Here is a 20,134-nt window from a genome sequence, read left to right as displayed (position 1 = left end):
TTTCAAAAAAAGGCATTCCACAATTACAGACCTTCCACAGGTGAATTGAGACAGCTCCTCCAAGCCTCATATTTAGTGCTTTCAGTCCTGCTAAATCTTTTCCACATCTTTCACCTCTTTTCCCCTCCTCCCAAAATTGAACCTTTATATTTAAATAATTTTATCTTCTGCCTAACTTTCTCACTTTAAATTTCCCATCTTTATGTTGATTAAGATGTTTGGCTTTCCTTAGCCATCAAAGCAAGAATTAGAACAAAAAAACAGTTGAGAAAGTAAAAGTATACATGTTATACAAATGACACATAACTCACCTATAATTTAAAGAAACCTTCCCATGACATTTTTAGTAAGGCATTTTAGGTCTAATAAAAATGTAGACAGAAATGCTTCCAAAAGTAAAAAGCTTATGTTCTCATATGGAGAAATGCCAGTGCTGTCCTCTGTCAAACATGAGCAAATAATAAAGCTCACAGAAATAATTTTTTTTACCATAATAATAATGCACAAATAGTGAAGAATAATGATCTCACACATATCCATGTGGCAAGTTTACTATTCCTCTTTATATTGGGTTCATAAATTATTGCATTATTTCTTCGGAGTGATGATTTCTGCCATTAATTAAGATATCTCACTCTGCAGTTTGCACAGAAAGAGAAAGCAGCCTAAACCCAGATGGGCAGTCACTGCCTTGGCAGCACAAGCTCTGTATTCCATTGAGACGGGTTCACAAGTGCACTGGTGCCAGCCAAGGCACAACTGCTCCTGGAGCACGAGCGAGACCGCAAACACTAAATTAGTAAAGATTGTGCAAACTCAGACTATGTGTTTCAATCTTCAAAACCACCAAATCAAATTTTCATTTCAGATTTTTTTTTTTTTACCTTCAGAATCAGTACATAAAAATTTAATAAAATGCATTGTGTGCTGAAGTTCTTAGAACCCATCACCAAACAAATACAGATTGACTTAGACAATGGCAGGGATGATCCCACAACAAAGTCTGTCTCCTAGAACTGTTGCAGGCAACGGCAGATGGATCCACTTGATAGGTAGCTCTGCTCTGCTACGACCTTGCTTTCTGGAAGCTACCTACCTAGAAACTGGCATAGGAAAACTCAAAAAAAACCAGACTTTGTGTACAAAAAACACCCCTATGGGTACACCCTAAATGCCATTGTTAGCAAATAAAACAAAATGAACCTTTGTCACTGAGAGACAGAAAAATAATGAGGATTTTGTTCTAAATGCATTGGAATTTGTTCAAGTATGAAATTCATAATGGAAATTTATTTGAACAAATTAGAGCAAATTTAATCAAAATAATTAACAGCTTTATTAAATTTACCACTTTCTGCAGTCTGGAAAAGGAAAGGATCGCTAAACACTCCAATACCAGCACTGTTCTCAGCAGCAACCTACAGGAATAAAAAGAAAGCATTGACATTAGAAAATCTACAGTATATACAGTTTCAGAGAATATGAAAATCCTAAGGATACACAGAGATACAGCTTTTAGCTTTTAAACTATAAATATACAGATGAACATGCCCTTTATAGTTGTGTTATATAATTTATACTCAATGTTTAAATGCAAAAAAATAAAAGGGAAAAAGTATGTAACACCATAAGAAATTGAGAAAACCACATGTGAATATCCACACATGAAAAGAGGATCCCTATTTTATCAGCCCCTATTATATGCAAAATTCCACAACAAGAATTACATCAGTAGCACTCCTTTTTCTTACCAAAATACACTTACTCCAGATTCTGCATTCCTATTTCACTTACTATAACCTGAAGGGGTAAAAAAGAGAATAAGCTGGCTTTTATTTCTGTGTCTCCTGTAGGTAGTGAGAGCAGGTCAACCTTCCTCAAAGCAGAACCCTAGGGAAAGCATGTCTTTTTGCAGAAAGACAGTAGGTCAGGGAGATTGTAGATGCACTTTATGATGGAAATGCTTCAGTGCTCACAATCATGGACAAGTGGACAAGTCTTCCCACAGAAGAGCAATATATCAAGACTTTGGTAAAATTTATGGAGACAAACAAAACAACAATGACGTTTGCTCTGCAAAAAGAGTTTGATGAAAATTCAACTCAGTGATGGGCCATGGCATCCAGTACTTACATAGAAAGAGGCAGGAAGTCTAACACCTTTTTTTGAAAATAAGTAAAAGGGACAACAAAAGGTAAACATGAGTAAAATTCACATAGTGATGGTGAGAGGTGTGGGAAAGAATAAGCTAAGTGAAAAGCTCTCCAGCAGGGTTATAGTTGGCGATATAAGGCAACAAGGTTGTGGCCCTGGGGTTTAGGGATCTGACAGTGCAGACTGTGGGGAAAGCAGGGTGAGAAGGGGTAGGTGTGCAAAAACTAAGTGTGGATCACTGTAGAAGTGACAGACAGCACACAGGGGGTAGCACAGGACAAAAGAAAACAGAAGGCCTCAGGCCAGAAAGGGAAACTTGTTTTAATCACTTTTTGGCACTAAACAGTGCACTTTTCAAAGACTGTAAAGATTAAACAAAAGGATAAAGCTACAACAGACAAACACGGTAAAGGAATACAGGGTAGCATCAAAGACTTAATCTAGGATGACAAGCAGAACCTGTGTCACTAGCTAGCTCCTTCCTAAGCCACACAAACACATGCACACCCACCTCATGACCACAGCCAACCCTACCTACTTGTGCTTCACAGGGACAATGACTTGAAACATCCTTTGAAATTGATGAACTCAACAGTAATTGCAATAGCTGAGGGAATTGACTGGAGATCTTCAGGGGGTTGACATGCAGTCAGAAAATTCTGACAGTATTTAAATTACACCATATAAATCTTAAGCTATGTCCTCACCTAAACATTGTTTTTATCACCTCATCTCAAGGTAGCTATTGCAGAAAGAAGTCAGAAACAAAACTAGTGTTAAGACAGACATAGAAAGTCCTACCTCATATGTGCAGCTTTAAGGCAACAGAATGAAATGAAGCAAATCAACACATCATTTCATTTAATTCTTGGTATTGAAAAGAGGAACCTCTACAAGGTGCTTATGAAGGAGCAAAGCAGGCAAAGAATTGCTTGGCAAATACTCCCAAGAGAGGAGAAGTGAGTTTCTGCCCACCTGAAGTCATCTGTTGTTGAAGAGTTCAGAGATGGATCAAGAATGCCTAATCTCAGTGCAAACAAGTTCTATACATGGAAGACATGCTTTTTTGGATCTGGCTGAGATGATTTAGTAATCTACATGTAATATGCAAAGCACGCCAGTAATCTGAGAGATTAAATCTCAATAAAGATAAAGAAGAATTTAGATGCTTCCAAAAATTCTACCCTTTGCTTTTTATGTTTTACTTCATAATGCCATATGTTAATACAAATATGAGTTGAAGAAGGTACATTTCAGTGCAGTTTGACTGGGACATTTTAAAGTAGATTTTAAAAACACTACTCAAGTCAACTCAACTAAGCAAATATCTGGCTAATATATTTTGTTACATGGCAACAGTAAATAGCATGGTCCCTCAGAAAACTCTACAGGAACCTACTATAAACTCAAACAATTTACAATAAATCAAAATCCAAAATACTGAGAGACGTTTGTAAAGTTTTTACCATAATTTCATATGTTGTTCCAGGGTTAAGACTGGTGAGAAGCACTTCCAGACTATCTGGCTTTGTTGTGACCTGTGTATAAGCTGTTTGCATCCACGGGCAGACTTCTTTATATTTAACAATATAGGATAGAATTCTCCCATTTGGATAGAGTGGTGTGTTCCATGACAGCAGAATCCCAGCAGAACCCACTCTTTCACCTGCAAGGAACACAGGTGGCCCAGGATCTAAAAAAAAAATTTAAAAAAAATTTATATATATATATATATATATATATATATATATATACACGCACGCACACACACACATATGCACACACACAAACACACACACGTAAACCAATTTTTAGTTAAGATTCATGAGAGTGGAGACACATTCACAAGGTTCTACACAGAAGTTAAATCATCTGCCAGCATAACCTCGTAAAACTACTGGAAACTGATGTACTTCTGAATAATTTTTTTTTGTCTTGCTAGAGTCCTGTTAGAAATTATTAGGTCAATTTTGGAACACCAGAAACATTCTTCTGTAAGAATATAAAAAACGTATTGGTCAAGAACTTTGTTATAAACAGAGTTCTATGCCAATTTAACATCTGACATATTCTAGCACTCAATTAAAGTGTACTCTCTTAAAAAGTGCATCTGCTTTGGCTACATTTTGTTGGAAATAGCTCTGGACACTTCTTTATGTACCACTATAGGTGTAAATCAGAGTCTGGATATTATTACATGACAAAATAGAAAATTTTTCAAAAACTTGTAAAGTCTTAAGCTCTCACTTCCAATTCAGTGTATTTTTAAATAGTAATAGAAGATTAAAATTTTTAATGACTGTTCAAAACCGATTATAATTTCTTGGACATTACTGTGCACATAACAAACATAAGAAAGCATGATTTAAAAAACAAACAAAATTTCATCAGTCATTTTTAGCTCACTTGTCACGTTTGTTGTCACAGTTCTACTTGCAGGTGAACTATAGACTGACGAAGAAACTGCAGAAACTGCAACATTGTATGTTGTTCCAGGAATAGTATTGGAAAAATCAGCCTGAAATAGGACATAGTTTTATTTAAGCCTTTTATGAAGAATCACAAAAATGAACCCCTCTCCCCTCAAAAACCCCCAAAACATACAAACAGAAAATACCCCTACAAAACAAAGCACCAAAAAAAACCTACAGAAAATTTTGAGCAATTCATAACTAAAAGTAGTTTTCTACATCTGTTAGCTACAGTATTTTGCCCTTCATAAGATTTGTGCAACATTCAATATTGAAAAACAATAAAATAACTATTTTATCCCAGAGTCTCTTATCTATGTATCTATAGAGGTTTTTTCTGTATTATCATTATCAAAGTAAATACGAAGCATTATAAAGTTCCTTTTTGAAAGAATGAACAAAAAACAACCCGAAAAACAAGTTTTTGACCCTTAAACTAACCCATCCTTTACAGTAAACATAATTATTAACTTTTTTAGCAAGAAATTATACAAAATACCTGTATCTTTGCAGTTCCAATGAAAAACAAAAGCAAAGCATCCAGAACAACCATTATTTCAGTTAATATTATATGTTCCAGACCGCAGAATCAAAAAGTGCTCCTATATCTTTTTGATGGCTTTGCAGTGAAATGTTGCCTGCATTAATGATTTAAGCAGAGATCTTCCTGGCAAGTACACAATTAATGAGTCTGTACTACTCAATAGCTCTGCCCTTCCCTTGTTAAACTATTCATGAATCCTTGGATGACGGTCTGCGTCCTTCTAGTAGACTTTAAAAAAGCAGTAAGTTTTTTTACTGTTGTTAGGCAGCAAACTGTGAGTGCTGAAATTTGCTCCCATCCCACCAGTTTTTGATTAATACTTTCACATTGATATATGCATTAAACAGCTAAGGAGGGAAGCTTGAATTCCTCATCAGCACAGCGCATAAGGAAAAGCCAGCCCTGCAAGTCCTGTAATAAAAGCACTTACTTGATACTCCCTAACTCCAAGATCTAGGATAACAACAGAAGCATGATCAGGAACAAGGGCCACATGAAATCTGTCTACAAGTCCATACGGTAGTCTCCAATACAGTGAAAAATAATATGATGAAACATTGAAGAATTTAAGACCTTCTGGCTTTGCAGGTTCTGAAAGAAAATTGCAGAATAAAAGACATTCACTTAAACAACTCCATTTAATATATATTAGTAGTTGCAACTGAATAGAAAAGCATCCAAGAAGAGTTTACTTGCTATGCAAAGGATTAGTCTGGATATGGCAGCATGTGATGCTACAGCTGCTACGCTACCTCTATGATTTGGTTGATGGCCTCCCAACTATGCTGGGGTGCCCGTTCACAGAGAGCAAGCTCAAGTGTCTCTGCACAGTGTTCAGTTAACAACAAAATCTCTGCACAGTCCTGGGGTTTCTGTTGTCCACAGCCTTAAAGTTAGCACTACTGTTGACATAACTACTGCTACAGTTGAAATTCAAGATATAGCTAGTGTTTGTCCTGCTGCTAGCCACAGTGTTGGTAACTCTTTTCTACATTTAATGTATTTGGAATGCCAGTAATTCCATGAACTCTAGTCAGATATCCCAAAATATGCGTAGTCTACTCCTTTTATTAAAGCCATCTGCTTATGTCACAACGTCCCATTTTCTTCTGCTTTTAAATGCACCTTTAAATTAGTGTATTTAAATTTAGCGTATTATTCACTCTAAGCCTAATGATGAATAATGAATGAAAAATGAAGATTTTAAATTCTTCGGGAGGTCATTAAAATGTTATCTGCATATAAGACTGTATGATTTGTTCACCTCTACAATCTTTGGCCATATCAATCTGTTTATTTTCTACTTTAGAACTCACATACAACTATCTTCTTTCCCCATGCTCATCTCTCAGAGCAAGCCCAGTCAGTGATGCTCTTCACCTCATTTCAGATTCACCCTTGCACTCAGTCCTGTCTGCCTTTCTAACATGGTTCTTCTGAATTCAGACTAAATCTTCTAGTAGTTTATACATTAGTATCATACTGTGCAACCTGAGTAATGTATAGCTTCAACTCTGGAAGATTTCCATTCCTTTCTTATTTACTGTAAATCTGCTAAGATTATATATCTTTGATGAACCCTTTACACAGAGTATGCTAAGTTGCATAATTGTTTCAAACAGATAACTCCAGCTCTGCCATCAAATAATCTGAAATATTAATCTATCCAAATACTAACTTTATATTTTACATTCCATCTGGTTTTGTCTTGTATGTATGATTTTTTTAACACTAACAGAGCCAAAAAAAAAAAGTGGAGTTGTGCAAGTTTAACTGAGAGCATAAGTTCTTCCTTTTAGTATACTCTAAGAAAGTTTTGAGTCCTACTGCTCTTACCAGTCCTATTATTTGCATGAATCTCAACTCCATTAAAGCTGGATTTCATGGTTATAGAAGTCTTTTTGTACAGACCCACAATAAATTTCTGAGTGTAGTTTACAACCTAAAGCCTTCATTTTACAAATGTTTCTAAACATGTTTAACTTCACTCGCTATAAAAAAAAAAAACCCTACTGAAATAATTGTAAGGTAAAATTCAGCTTGTGTGTATCTCTTTGCAAGATAAGATCCAAAATACTAAAAATGGTCAAAAGAAATGCAGCACAGCTAAAGACATGTTTCTGACAGGTATCCCTACATGCAGCTTGAATAGGGTATAAGTAATATGTGCCCACAACTACAGCAAACGATTACACCCAAGCTCTCTTGGAATTTCAAGTGAGCTGCACACAGATAAACATGCATTGTTAGGGACAGGTACCATTCTCTGGCAGAGGAAGCAGAAAACCATACACACCTGTTACAAATTCAAGGAAAGCAGAAGCTCCTTCAATATTTCCTTTTAGTCTTTTCAGGGTGAAATTGTAAATGCCCCCAGCCATCAGGTCTGTAATGCTGAAGTCTGTCACTGCTCCTGGAATTCTGAACTTTTTTATGAAGGTGTTGTTGGATAAAGATGCTTTATAAGAAGTGAAGTTAGTCTTGGTTGGATTCCACATTACAGTTGCAGAGGAAGTATTTACCAATTTTAATATCAGACCACATATCCCAGCAGGTTCTATGGTAAAAATTATAGAGATTAATAAAGAAAAGATTAATCCTTAGTACTTAAAACACAAGACAATAACAGCTTTTAAAAATAAATGGTTTTTACCTAAATAAATGTTTTGAGGTTTCAAAACATCATGAATTATGTATACAAATTTTAGAACCCTTTGTATGGATGTACAGAAAACAGGGTAAATAAAACCTGGGGATGTACCTCCTGTGTGCATTATGAAATTTATGGAAGAAAATTTCAACTTTATGAGGTCTTCTCCAAGAAGAGTAACATTGCTCACTGGTACAACAGGATGAGAATGGAATATTTTGTAAGCAAAAGTAGAGATTTTGGTCACTCTAAAGTTTTCTAATACATTATCTGCCACATAATTTTAGAAAACTGTTCACCTGCTCACTTAGGGACAGAGTAAATAGCACAGTCTCAGGGATCATCCCTTTTTTCTTTTTTAAATAGTATTTTTTATTAGATGAAGATTCCTAAAATTCACTAATGAGACAATTCACTAATAAGACCTCCATTAATCTGTGCAGCACAGCTACTTGGGAAAGAAAAATGTTTCCATTCCCGCTAAAAAGTGAATCTCCCACATAATTAGTTTATCTTGCTTGAAGCTTTATGAAAAATACTAATTAACATATTCTTACTACTCAGCATGAAAAAAATCCTAAGGGTTTACCACTAAAAATTATACTTTCTATAATCTAGACATACTCAGGACCCATCCACAATTCTCTTGAAAATATTTACCTGAGGAACAAAAGCATCTTCAGGAACATGATAATGAATATTCTGCTGCACATTTCATTCACAAGAATCTGCAGGACTTGTTCTGGTTTATTTTTTCAGAGATTCATTTATCTCTGAATAGATTCATTTATCTCTGAATAACTAAGTGCAGAGCCTCCTTGACTATTAACTGAGTTAAGGAGTTATAGTCCAGAAAAGCCATAGAACATCCATCAAAGAGAGGAGGTCTGTGACATGCATGTTTATAAACCTGAGAGTTGATTAATTTTCTGATTACAACTATCTTCTTTTTGTCTGCTTTGGAAGTCCAGAATTCAATATAAATTTCCTTTTTAGATTTATGCCACAAATAAATTTCCCTCTTTTTTATGTTGTATCACAGGAGCATTGGAAAATATATGTTTGCTCAGAGACAGAAAACAAGTACAAGATTCTGGTTTCTGGACCTTGTTAAGCGCTCTGAAGCACGATTCCTCTTAGTGTTTTAAACATTCTGTGTCCTTGCACAGGAGCAATACTCCTACCTGAGACCATGGGCTTGCAAGAACTTAGGAGATACAGAAACAATTGTAAACAAAATGCAAGATAATTATGAAAGTATAGGAGGATCTATTCTGACAAGATTTTACTTTGTTAGAGCTGAAAGCTTTTTTTCAAAGAGCTCTTTTCAGCCATGTCTAGGCTCCTCAACCTCAATCCAGTGGGAGATGTACAAGGCTCCTATTTAAACAACTACCATAAGAAGCAGCACAACTTTCCTCCCAAAGTTGAAGTTACATTTTGAGCTCTGTGATCTTTTTGAGTTACTTACAAACAATGATTTAAAGGTCTCTGAACATTTACTGGTTTTCAGAAGGACAATTAATAAGGTGTTTCCTTACTTGTGATGACTTTTTTCTCCACAGCCACAGAGGAATCCAAGCCTTTAACTGTCCATAACTGAAAAATGTATTCTGTCCCAGGGGTCAGATTTTTCACTACAGCTCTGCTGTCATAAATAGTTCTGGTAAGCAGCTTTTCATTATTCATCAGAGAATATGAAAGCTATCAAAGGAAAAGAATTCTTCATATTAGACTATTTAAGTTCATAAAAGTAATGATCAGAGATTGCAACTACCTGTTAGTATAAAAATATTTCTAATATTTTCTACATTTTAAATACAAAAAGAATCAAGGAGCTTTATATTATGTTCCACCAATGTAGAACTCCAGCATTCCTCAATAGCACAGTAGTGAAAGCAATGACTTTAATATTTAAAAGTAGATGGAGTAAGCAAAGTGCAGTCGAGGCTTACAAGTTTTTTGCTCTTGGAGGAAGGACAATAAAGTGCACCCTGACTGTTCAGTCTCACAGTTGTACTGATGAACTGTACAATTAATTAACTCTGTACCTTTCTGGCAAAAAACTTCAAAACAAAACAAAAAAGCAAAACATAACAAAACAAAGGAAAAAAACCCAAATACCTAAAACCATTCAACCAAAAACCACATCCATGCACAGTTAAGAGCTGAGATTCTGAAAAGAATCCCAAGGAATCAGTCACTCAACTGTGTTCACTGCTATACCTTGAAAATTCATCTGTTAAGAGCCACTGCAGAGAATAAAAGGGTTGGAGACATCAAGTCATTGAAAACTGGGGACTTAACTCCTAGAGGTTAGGCTTAACTCCAAGATTCCTTCTGACCTTCCAGAAAATTCTAAGGTAACAAAAAATTCCTGCACCACTTCTTTCTGTGGACATAGAAGAGTGTCCCTGCAGACTGGTTCCAATCTGCACAAGTGAGATGAAGACCATGCCTGCCCTGCAGGGGAGGGCACTGGACAAGCACCTCCAATAAACAGCACACATTTCTCAGGCATGGCTCTTCATGCTGAGACCAAGCAGGGCTGAAGCTGCCTGCATAGTGAGCCCTGTCCTGCCAACAGTCTTTTCCTCCAGCAGAAAGGAGATGTTGTACACATGGCAGTGACCTGAAAGCACTGGGGTTAGCTGCTATTCATCTGGGGAGGAGGTTAGCTGCTATTCATCTGGGGAGGAATGATCCATTTCCCCTCTGTCTATTTTACCAGTACAGTGCCTGTTTATACAAACAAAATCTTGGAAACCATCATCACCTTATTAGAATTACAGCACTGCAAGATGCTAGAAGCAAAGCTATAGATTAAAGATTTACATCTAGTATAAAGAAGTTAGGAAAGTACCTTTTGTGCACTCTTCACTTTACAAACTACAATATATTGCATAGAAAGTTGGAGAGCAGGGATAATTAATTTTAAATGATTAGTAAAGCGATCCCTTTTATGCAGGTGCACCTTACTAAGCAACCAGTCTACGAAAGCCTTTCTCATTAAAGATTTAAAGATAAGCTCATTTATACAGACAAAGCACTGTCTGATGTGGCTGCTTGCTCTATGAGATGCTGAACAATAATACCGTGACATAAAGATCAATATTACACGTGGCAATCATTTTCTGCAGTGGCAAAAGTAGGATTATCACATTCAAAAGTGTATCTGAACTGTCTCAAAATATGAACAAGATAATTAAATTTAATTTTAAAATTCATAAATATGCTCCAGGCTGCACCAGCAAATAGTGTGAGAGGTTAACTGGCTGCTCTTATCCATTGAGATCAATGCAGCTTTACACTAATGAAGAGAGAAGAAATGTCAAGGAACTATCCTGAGGCTTCTCAGATTTCAGGTTTAGGTAAGGATATAATTGAAGCCATGGGAGAGCAGAAGGAAAAGAATTGGGCACTGCAATATTGAGGTAAAAACCGTGTAGATCATTAAAACAAAGTACTTTGACTCCTGGTGGTCCTGTGTACCCATATCCCATTCAAGTAAGTTAACTGTGGAAGATAATACTGAAAATCCATATTGATTCAAGTGATGTGTTAAAACAGCCATATACTAAGCTTTGTTGACCACATGTGGCTACAAAATGCTAAGGGTAATACAAGACAGACTGCAAAAGCCAGGATACAAAAGAGAGACTGGCTGCATGTCATAGTAAAACATGATCCATGCTATTTAGATGCTATTGTGGATCATTATTGACAGAGAACTGAATAAGGAATGATGAGAAATTGAAAAAATTGAAGTTGATAAATCACGAAAGATACGGTGAACAGGGAAGTACTAAGTTTTTTTTTAAACAGGGCAAAACAAAACTGTAAAGTATAAATAACAAAACCTAAATCAGGAATAGTCTTTGTTTTTCTTTATGTATATCCAATTTCACTCAGGAAATCCCTAAACTACTTACTGCCCAAGGCTAGAAGTGTATGGCAGGTATCCAAGGTTTGCAGTTTTGTCTCATAAATTGCTATATTTAACAAAATATATATAATTGTTCTTTAAATTTCTAAACAAAATATTTACATTCTTCTGTAAGGAAGGAATTTTTTATTTTTGACTTCAGTTAAATGAATTTGCATTACAAATTTGAAAATATAAGAAAAAAATTATTACATTGCAGTTACATTCAACCCTTGACCTGCAATCTTTTTCATTTCCCACTAGCTGAAAAATCAGTTTTTGAGAGCTATTAAAAGTATAATTTTTTAATAGTTTTTAAAATTGTTATGTAATAGGAAGTACATATTTAGCCAAACTTTTTGAATAGCATTATTTCATCCCATACTTACATAGGTTATTAAAATAAATATTTATTACTGGTTTTGCATCGCGTACAGAATGATAATTTAATTGAGAAATGGCAAGAAAAAAATGTCATTGTTTCTTCCCATTCTCATCTCACCTGAAACATATCAAATCCTCCTCTTGGTAGTTTCCAAGAAAAATAGACTGTATTTTCTTCTTGTCCAAACACTTGTAAATCTGATGGTGGATCAGGATCTGAGGATGTAAAATTTAGATTTAAAATAATCTATATTTATTTTAGGGAAATTGACATCTACAGAATATATAGCTTTAATTCATTATTTTACAGATCCATCTAGAAAGAGATTTCATTTTGCGCTTTAAAAGAATTTCAAATAAATGAAAATCACCTCCAATATTAGAAACATAATTAGAAATTAAGTCAACCTTTGTCAATTTTTATGGAAAATTTTTATCATGTTAACACTACTGCTGATTCAGTTAGTGGCAATATCCCATTTAATGCAGAGGAAACTGGGTTTAAATGGTTTTATATGCTTAGTCACTCTCAAAGATGTTTAGATTGAAAAGAAAAATTTAAAGGAATTCATTCAGTCATTGTTAAGATGCATGGATATAATAAGGAATAGCTTTTCTTAGAAAACACATGAAAATATAAAAACCTGAATTATCTGAAACTATGAAAAGTCATGAATAAACTGAACCTACAGGTGCTAATCTTGAGGACAGTAGGGCGACTCCTTTTTAATCCATTGGTTGTCACCATATTGATTAAGAAATCAGTGCCTGGCAGAAGATGCTCAAATTTATGCATTCTACAAAGATCAAAAGAAGAGATTATGTCCTTTGGGGTTCTAAAAAAACATGTATGTTCATATGTCAATTCTTTATAATTTTATGGATATTATTTACACCTGATGTGTGTGTCTTGTGAGTCAAAAAACATTTTAGTACTATAAAAACTTAAATAGGGTGCATTACACCTATGCAAGTTCCAGTACTAGAAAGTTTTAAAATAATTAAATATTTAAAATATTTAAAATATTTAAATATTTCAATATTTAAAATATTGAATTAAATATCCAGAGTGGCACACAGGTTCTACTGGTGCTCACACCAATGCAGTATTTTGTTTGCTCTTCTTTGCATAAACACATCATATGAGAATTGCAATTTGATTAAAAAATGCAGTTAAAATGGGCATAGTAATGTATATCAACTAAGCCATCAAATATATGTAACATATAAATAACAGCACAGGCTACTTATTTTAAATATCAAGGCAAACAGCTGCTTTGAGTTCATGTCAGTTATTTTAAAAATGTAATCATCATACCTCACACCAGAAGGTAACATCTTCTTCTCAGTGAAGACCTTATTGCTTATTGAAAGAACATATCCATCAAATAAACTTTGGGCTGGGGGCCAGGTAACAGTTATTGATTCTGAGTCTCTGCTACAGTTTAGGTATTTGACTGCACTTGGTGCTGTGTGACAAGAAAACAAAATGCATTGATTCAAAAGTACATCTTAAACACATTTCTTTTTGACAGGCTTCTCATCATCAGAATGCAATAAAAACTCCACATAAATGAACTCACATTCTTCCTTATCTCAAGGACATACAGACTACTACCACTGCAGAAACATGTACAGTGACTTTGTTATCAAGGAAATCCACAGCCAAGCTGGCTGTAATGCTGCTTAGTGTAGTTTTGACATCACTGATGTGGAGTTCCTCAAAAATTGTCAATTTTTAAAGAAAATAAGTGTCAGTGGAAGAGGTAACACACTGTGCAGACAACTAAGTCCCAATTTGCACAGTATATTTTATTCAACAGCGGCCAAAAGGACATGCCTGCAGAAAAAGGAAGAATTCAATAGAGTGATAATTCCTTTCAGTAGTCCCCCAGACAGCAGTTTGCAGTGCAAGGATTTCAGGAACCAAAGGTTCTATGTAGTAAATCACAGCAGAATTTTCCTTTATGTCTTTGGTCTCCACTTGAACCTACGATCACAATCAACAGACAAAATACCTTGTGGAAAGAAGTTCTGCAATTTATCTACAAATTTAATAAACAACCATCTCCTTTTGCTTCTTTCCTACTTTCTGTTTTCTAACTTCAAGTCCTTAGTTCTCGAAAAGGAAATGTCAGAGAACCGTGATTTACTTTCGCCAAGATTTGCTGTCTCACAAATTTCACATTGTTCCTGTACCAGTTTTAACTCAGTGGTTCCTTAAATGCAAAACATTACATATTTTTGATCATGTTTGCTGAACCCTTTCAATCACATCTAATATACTTGATTTTTTCACATTAGTGACCTTTTAGAAGAAACTCTAACATGCCAGATCTAATAGCCTGAGAAGCCATGTCAACCAGCTAGAAGTACTGGAATAGAGGAGAACTACACTACTGAGAACCAAATGTCCTAACCCAAAGTAAAACTGAATGTAGTAAAGCCCAAATTTACTTGTGATGTAAGGGGAGGCTAATGAGAAAACACGATAAAACTAATTTAGTTCTGGTCATTTAAGTGTGTTCAAAGTCACAGATAAAGAGAAAAATTAAAGCATTAAAAAGAAGTATAAGGAAAAAAAAATTGTTTTTTCTAATATTGGTAGCCAGACACTATGCAAGTATTAGTTACTGGACTGTAAAGCTCCTTGAACCAAAATGAAGTCAACATTGGTATCTCATTGTACACAGGAGCTATATTGAGATTCTTAATGGTTCCTTGCAGCCAAAGAATAAGAAAATAGTAATGAAAGAGAATAAGGAGAGAATTACAAAGATAGTTGAATTACTCTTCTTTGTTTGAAACAAAAATAAAATTAAAGAAGAAAACAAGAGATATGGATGGAGTAAAACAAACTGAATTTGACAACCTTGTGGTCTTACCTGTCTCTATTAATTTTGTCACAAAAACACTGTCTCTGAAACCTTCCTTCTCTGTTCGAATTGCAAAACTGTACAGCTTACCAGGAATGAGGTTGGAAAATGTTGCTGTTTCTTGCTTGACCTTCTGGACCTAGAAAACCAAATACAGCTTTAACAGAACTGCTTTCAAAATTCACTTATTGTCTATAAACCATACATCCAACTATTTTAATGGGAAATCAAGTCTTTCATTCAGCTTCTGACTACTGAACAGAAGACTGAAAAATAGCTGCAGTGTATGTGCACAGGTGGTGCTCCCCACAGCATACCTTGAAAGCACTTGCACAGTTGGTGCAGGTAACCTCGTACTGCTCGAAATCTCCATCAGCGCGGTCCCAGGAGACCTGTATGGAAGTGTCAGTGACGTCACCCTCTCGAACATTCAGGGGAGCTGCCAGACCTACAGATGAACATAAAACACCTCTCTGTTCAATCCCAGGCATTGCTCAGTCTAACACTTTTCATATCTCCTGGGGAGGCATGAAAGTGGAGATAGTAACAGACTAATAGAGGGCAAAATGTGATCTCAGGCATGCAGACACACAGCAATTCCAAAATAGAGAAGGAAAAAAATAGAGAAAACAAAAAGATATAGTAATGCCACTATTTAAGAAAAATCGCTTATGTTTTCATCTTAAAATTACTTGAGGTTGAAATTACATTTCTCCCTGAGGACAGAGCTGGCACTCCTAGGTGGGAAAGTTCTCTAGGATGAAGTTAATCCCTCCAATAGCACTACCATAGTGGTCAGAATGCACCTAAATTTTGTCAAAAGGCTCAGCAAAACTGGCTAGATCAGGCAAGACACATACAATTAATCCCTTATTAGTATAGTCTCGTTATGTAGAATTCAGATCACATTACAGGAGAATTTCCACTCTCCTCTACGTCTCTTTCATTCCTGTCACAGCCATTTCTGTTGGGAATACACCAAAATTTACACTTTTTCTAAGGGAAAGCTGTATACATGTGAGGTGTCAGGATTTTTATTTCTTCCAAATTTTTGAGGCCCCAGAAGAGTCAGAACAAGACTAGGTTTCGTAAGGCAGTTTCCCACTAAATTTAGGAAATGCTGCAGAAGATTGATGAAACCCCAAGCTTTTATTAAAACTGCATTTTAAGAAATATCAGCTTCTAAGTCTTTCTTTATTTGGGGATGATTTTTTCTGTCTTGCCTTCATTCTTCTTTCTTCCTTACTTCTTTAGATCCTATCTTAACTTTTCCTTTTATACCATTTCTATTCTGAAAGAAACAGACCAGAAAAAGAATTTCAAAGGAAAATGATAAATTGGGAAAATAAAAACTTATGGAAATATAAATAAAATAGAAAATAGGAAAGTAGACCCACAGAATTTCAGCAGGTATTTTTAAACATTTTTTAGGTTTCTAATAAAATTCTGTTTTTAAAGGCCTTGCTAGACAGTGTCCTGTCCACTACAATTCCTTTAATGTCCTCATGAATTAATTTATTACCTTGGAGAACCTGTACACTTTTATTATTTGCCTAAAGATGCGCCAGGAGAAATAAACTCAATAATTTCAAGGCACAGAAGTAACCCCATTGATACTCACCTACTTGTTTAAAATAAGTGATCAAATTGTGTCTTGTCTCCCACAAGGACAGTAATTTAATACAGCCTAAATTCCTGAAATGCTTGCTAGACATTTTATACACGATACAAAAAGCACAATTTAGTAAGTTAAGAAATTATGAGGGATTCTTATAGTCTTGTTTAAAAACCAATTAGTACAACTGCCAATTGCTTACATAAATATATCAAGATGATTTTTGAATAGCAGGTCTTTTCTATTCCACTGAAATAAAAATAAAGTTTAAAAGGTTTTATACAATGTAATTTTATAAGTACTTAAAATACTCACATGTTTTTACACCATTTATATGGTAATGGGTGCTCAACATTTTTCCACTTTTTGTGGACACACAGAAATCATATTGTCTTCCTGCAGTAAGGTTCTCAATTGTTATTTTACCATCACTTTTTAAAATGAATGTTGCATTAGGTCCTTCTTTACTTGTAACATATACGCCATCAAATACTCCGAGATCAGGCATGCGCACAAACAGTACCACAGCATTGCTGTAGAGCTCATAAGGAACTACAATTTGAACAGGCTTGGGCTCTAGAAGAAAAAAATATTGCCACATGTTACACCAGCTGAAAATAAACCAAGTGAAAGCCACGTAATCTGAAGTTGCATCTGAAGCAACTGCCCTGAGAAATTCTCTTGCCAAATGCAAATTAACAGCTTCCATAGCATGTCATTGCTCAGAAATAATAAACAACCTGATTTTTAAACTGTTTATTACTGGAATTTCCTTCTCAACTGCAACTGCACCAGGATAACTGGAAAACTATGCAGAAATGGAGATGTGGAGAGGGAGAATGAGGTGCATTTGATGGATACAACATTGACCTGTTTAGTTTTCTTCCCTTACAGTTGGCTCTGACAGCTGTGAAATATCCCATCTAGAATTTTGTCATCTGTGCCGTGAATGAGGTATTAAACCTAATCCTAGAAAAAAAATCTGGAAAATAATTAAGACTGTTACCCTCCAAAATACTGTAATCATTTAGAAAGAAATGACAATGCAGCATTTCATGAATCTAATAACCTGACAGCTGCAGCCTTCACATATTACATGTATAAATGAATCCTGCCCACTCCTTTCACATATGCAAAAAATTTAGACTGCACCAAAAGTATTTCAACATTTTGGTAAAGTAAGACCCTTCAATAAACCCTCCCCTATCAATGGGAAGGATGCTTTGACAAACAATGCAAAGCTTTTATTTTCAGCTATTACTACTTCTAATTCTTTCTTAGCAGTCTCTCACTAATGGTAGGGCAATTCTTTCTCACAGTTCTCAGAAGAACTAAAGTATCTCCAAAAATCAATAATCTGTTTCATTCATTCCAATATTTTCCTATTTCAATGCAAATCAATGATTCACTCAGCTTCTTTTGCCAGTGGGAACAGGATTTCCAGCTGTGGTCCCCATCACAGCTGTTGCTAGTACCAATACGCTTTCAAAATATTGTTGCACTGTCTTTGCAAAAATTGTTAACTTTGTTGTTAAAGTTAGGATTGGATCTCTACATTTCATATTTGTTTTGATCCTTGGATATTTAGCAAATTTACTTGATCTACAAAATTTATTCAATGACAGCAACGATGGTGATACCAACATATGTATTATAGTCTGTAGTTTCCACCATAAATAATGTCTTACTTAAAGTGCATTGAGTGGTCTTCAGTTCACTCCGAGTTCCATTTTTCACACTTGCCACTGCTATTTGATAAGCCATTCCAGGAGTTAGGTCATCAACCTTTAATTCTTCTTTATTACTTAATAAAAACTTTTTAGTTTCACCGATGCCTGCATTAGGTTTCACTTGAATGTAGGATTCCTGACACTCTCGTGGCAGCTTCCAGTGAAGGATTACACTCTCTTCTTCTATGTCCTCTGGGTGAATATAAACAGCTGTAGGTGGACTGACAGCTTGATCGAAGAAAAAGAAAAACCACACATCAAACTTACTATCACTTTACAATCACTTTCCAATAATGTCTCTTGGTTTGTTTTTTCTTCTAAAATGTCACGACTTTAAACTTACTGTTTCATTTAATTATTTCTTAAAATAATTTGCAGGCATCTACCTGTTAAAGGCAGATTCTATTTTCTGTTTTTTATTTTCTGTTTTCTCATAACAAATAAGGACTTATTTTGCAAGCATATTCCATTCCACTGGATATATATGGGGTAAAAAGATGACACAGTCTGCCCTAAAATACTTGAGATACTATGGTAATGTTTTAACTTTGCTGAAATTAGAGATTTAAACTATAAATCAGTATTTCTCAAGCAGAATATCACTTCTTTAGTTCATACTAATGTGCTGTAAGTAGGCAAATGAATAAATAAATAAATAAAGGGATTGGTACTTTCAAAATTTTGGAAGGTTATGAAGAATATCCCAACAGCCACAATCTGACATGGCTTTAAAAATACCTTTACGCCTTGTATTTTCAATTTAGACTGTCTAGTGAAAGAAAACAACTAGAAAATGGATACATTACCTGTTGTGATTAATATAGGCTTCTCATGGCAGCTTAGAGTTCCTTTCTCTGCTACATTCTGCAAATATAACTGATACTGATGATAAGGTTTTCTATTTTGTATGACTATTGAAGTCTTGCTTTTTTCAACTGGTAACTGTTCCCAGATGTTGGTTTCAGTATCCAGTATGTTGACCAGGTAGTGATGAAAAGACATGCTGTACGAATTCTGTGGAGACTTCCATTTTAAATGTATTTCTGTAGATGAAACATAGGTAGCCTCTAACTTCTGGGAGTGCAAGGGCCCTGTTGAATAAGATTAGGAACAGAAATAAGAAAATAGTTTCTCATTCCTTTCATCAATAACTGTGGGGTGTTTTATTGCATATTTTTGTTTGTTTGTTTGAAACAGAGCCTGAAAACCTAATGATGCACACTTACACTTACATGAAGGCTAAATACTATTAGAGCAAATCTAACAAAGCAACCTTGGCAGTGTATCAGTGACAATGAATATTGATAAACAGAGAATACAGGAAACAATGCAATTAAAGAGAAAATATAAAATATATATGGTTTTCTGGTTATTACTGCTATTTATTTTTGTAACTTACTTGTTTCTACCTTTAGAACTGGACTTAAGCTAGTCTGTGCTCCTTCTGGGTTCCTTGCTACTAATAAGAAACGATAGTGGAGGCCTGGAGACAGCTGCCCAATTTTTGTTTGAGTTGTATTCACCGGCAAGTTCAGAACGTATGGTTTCCACTGATCAAAGTAGTACTTAAGTGCAAGTGCAAAGCCTGACTTAAGCCACATCTCCATACTGCTCCACACAAATGCAGCTTCAGTTGTCTTGACATCATGCACATCAAACATGAAGTTTTCTGGTACGACAGGTACTGAAAAAAAAAGCATCAAAAATGGAAAAAAATTGAAAATCATTAAAATCCTTTTATTTTGATATTTGTATTTTAAAATATAAATTTAATGAGGGCAAAGC

General features: G+C 35.1%; 1 protein-coding gene across 1 annotated transcript in view; it reads right to left on the bottom strand.

Moving 5' to 3' along the window:
- Window positions 1–20,134, bottom strand: part of PTPRQ (protein tyrosine phosphatase receptor type Q) — a gene marked incomplete at both ends in the record, with an annotated part of 124,576 nt that overhangs the window by 94,871 nt on the left and 9,571 nt on the right. The window contains 15 exons of the mRNA XM_084205495.1: window positions 1,349–1,418; window positions 3,621–3,847; window positions 4,561–4,672; window positions 5,600–5,760; window positions 7,466–7,726; window positions 9,361–9,523; window positions 12,247–12,344; window positions 12,819–12,925; window positions 13,447–13,597; window positions 15,014–15,143; window positions 15,322–15,452; window positions 16,935–17,195; window positions 18,308–18,577; window positions 19,156–19,440; window positions 19,749–20,033. Of these exons, the coding sequence (XP_084061621.1) occupies window positions 1,349–1,418; window positions 3,621–3,847; window positions 4,561–4,672; window positions 5,600–5,760; window positions 7,466–7,726; window positions 9,361–9,523; window positions 12,247–12,344; window positions 12,819–12,925; window positions 13,447–13,597; window positions 15,014–15,143; window positions 15,322–15,452; window positions 16,935–17,195; window positions 18,308–18,577; window positions 19,156–19,440; window positions 19,749–20,033 (2,712 nt within the window). The remainder of the gene's footprint in view (window positions 1–1,348; window positions 1,419–3,620; window positions 3,848–4,560; window positions 4,673–5,599; window positions 5,761–7,465; window positions 7,727–9,360; window positions 9,524–12,246; window positions 12,345–12,818; window positions 12,926–13,446; window positions 13,598–15,013; window positions 15,144–15,321; window positions 15,453–16,934; window positions 17,196–18,307; window positions 18,578–19,155; window positions 19,441–19,748; window positions 20,034–20,134) is intronic.

The sequence above is a fragment of the Fringilla coelebs genome, assembly GCF_963513975.1.
Source record: "Fringilla coelebs genome assembly, chromosome: 5".
Taxonomy (NCBI): domain Eukaryota; kingdom Metazoa; phylum Chordata; class Aves; order Passeriformes; family Fringillidae; genus Fringilla; species Fringilla coelebs.
This window is presented reverse-complemented; position numbering and strand designations above follow the sequence as displayed.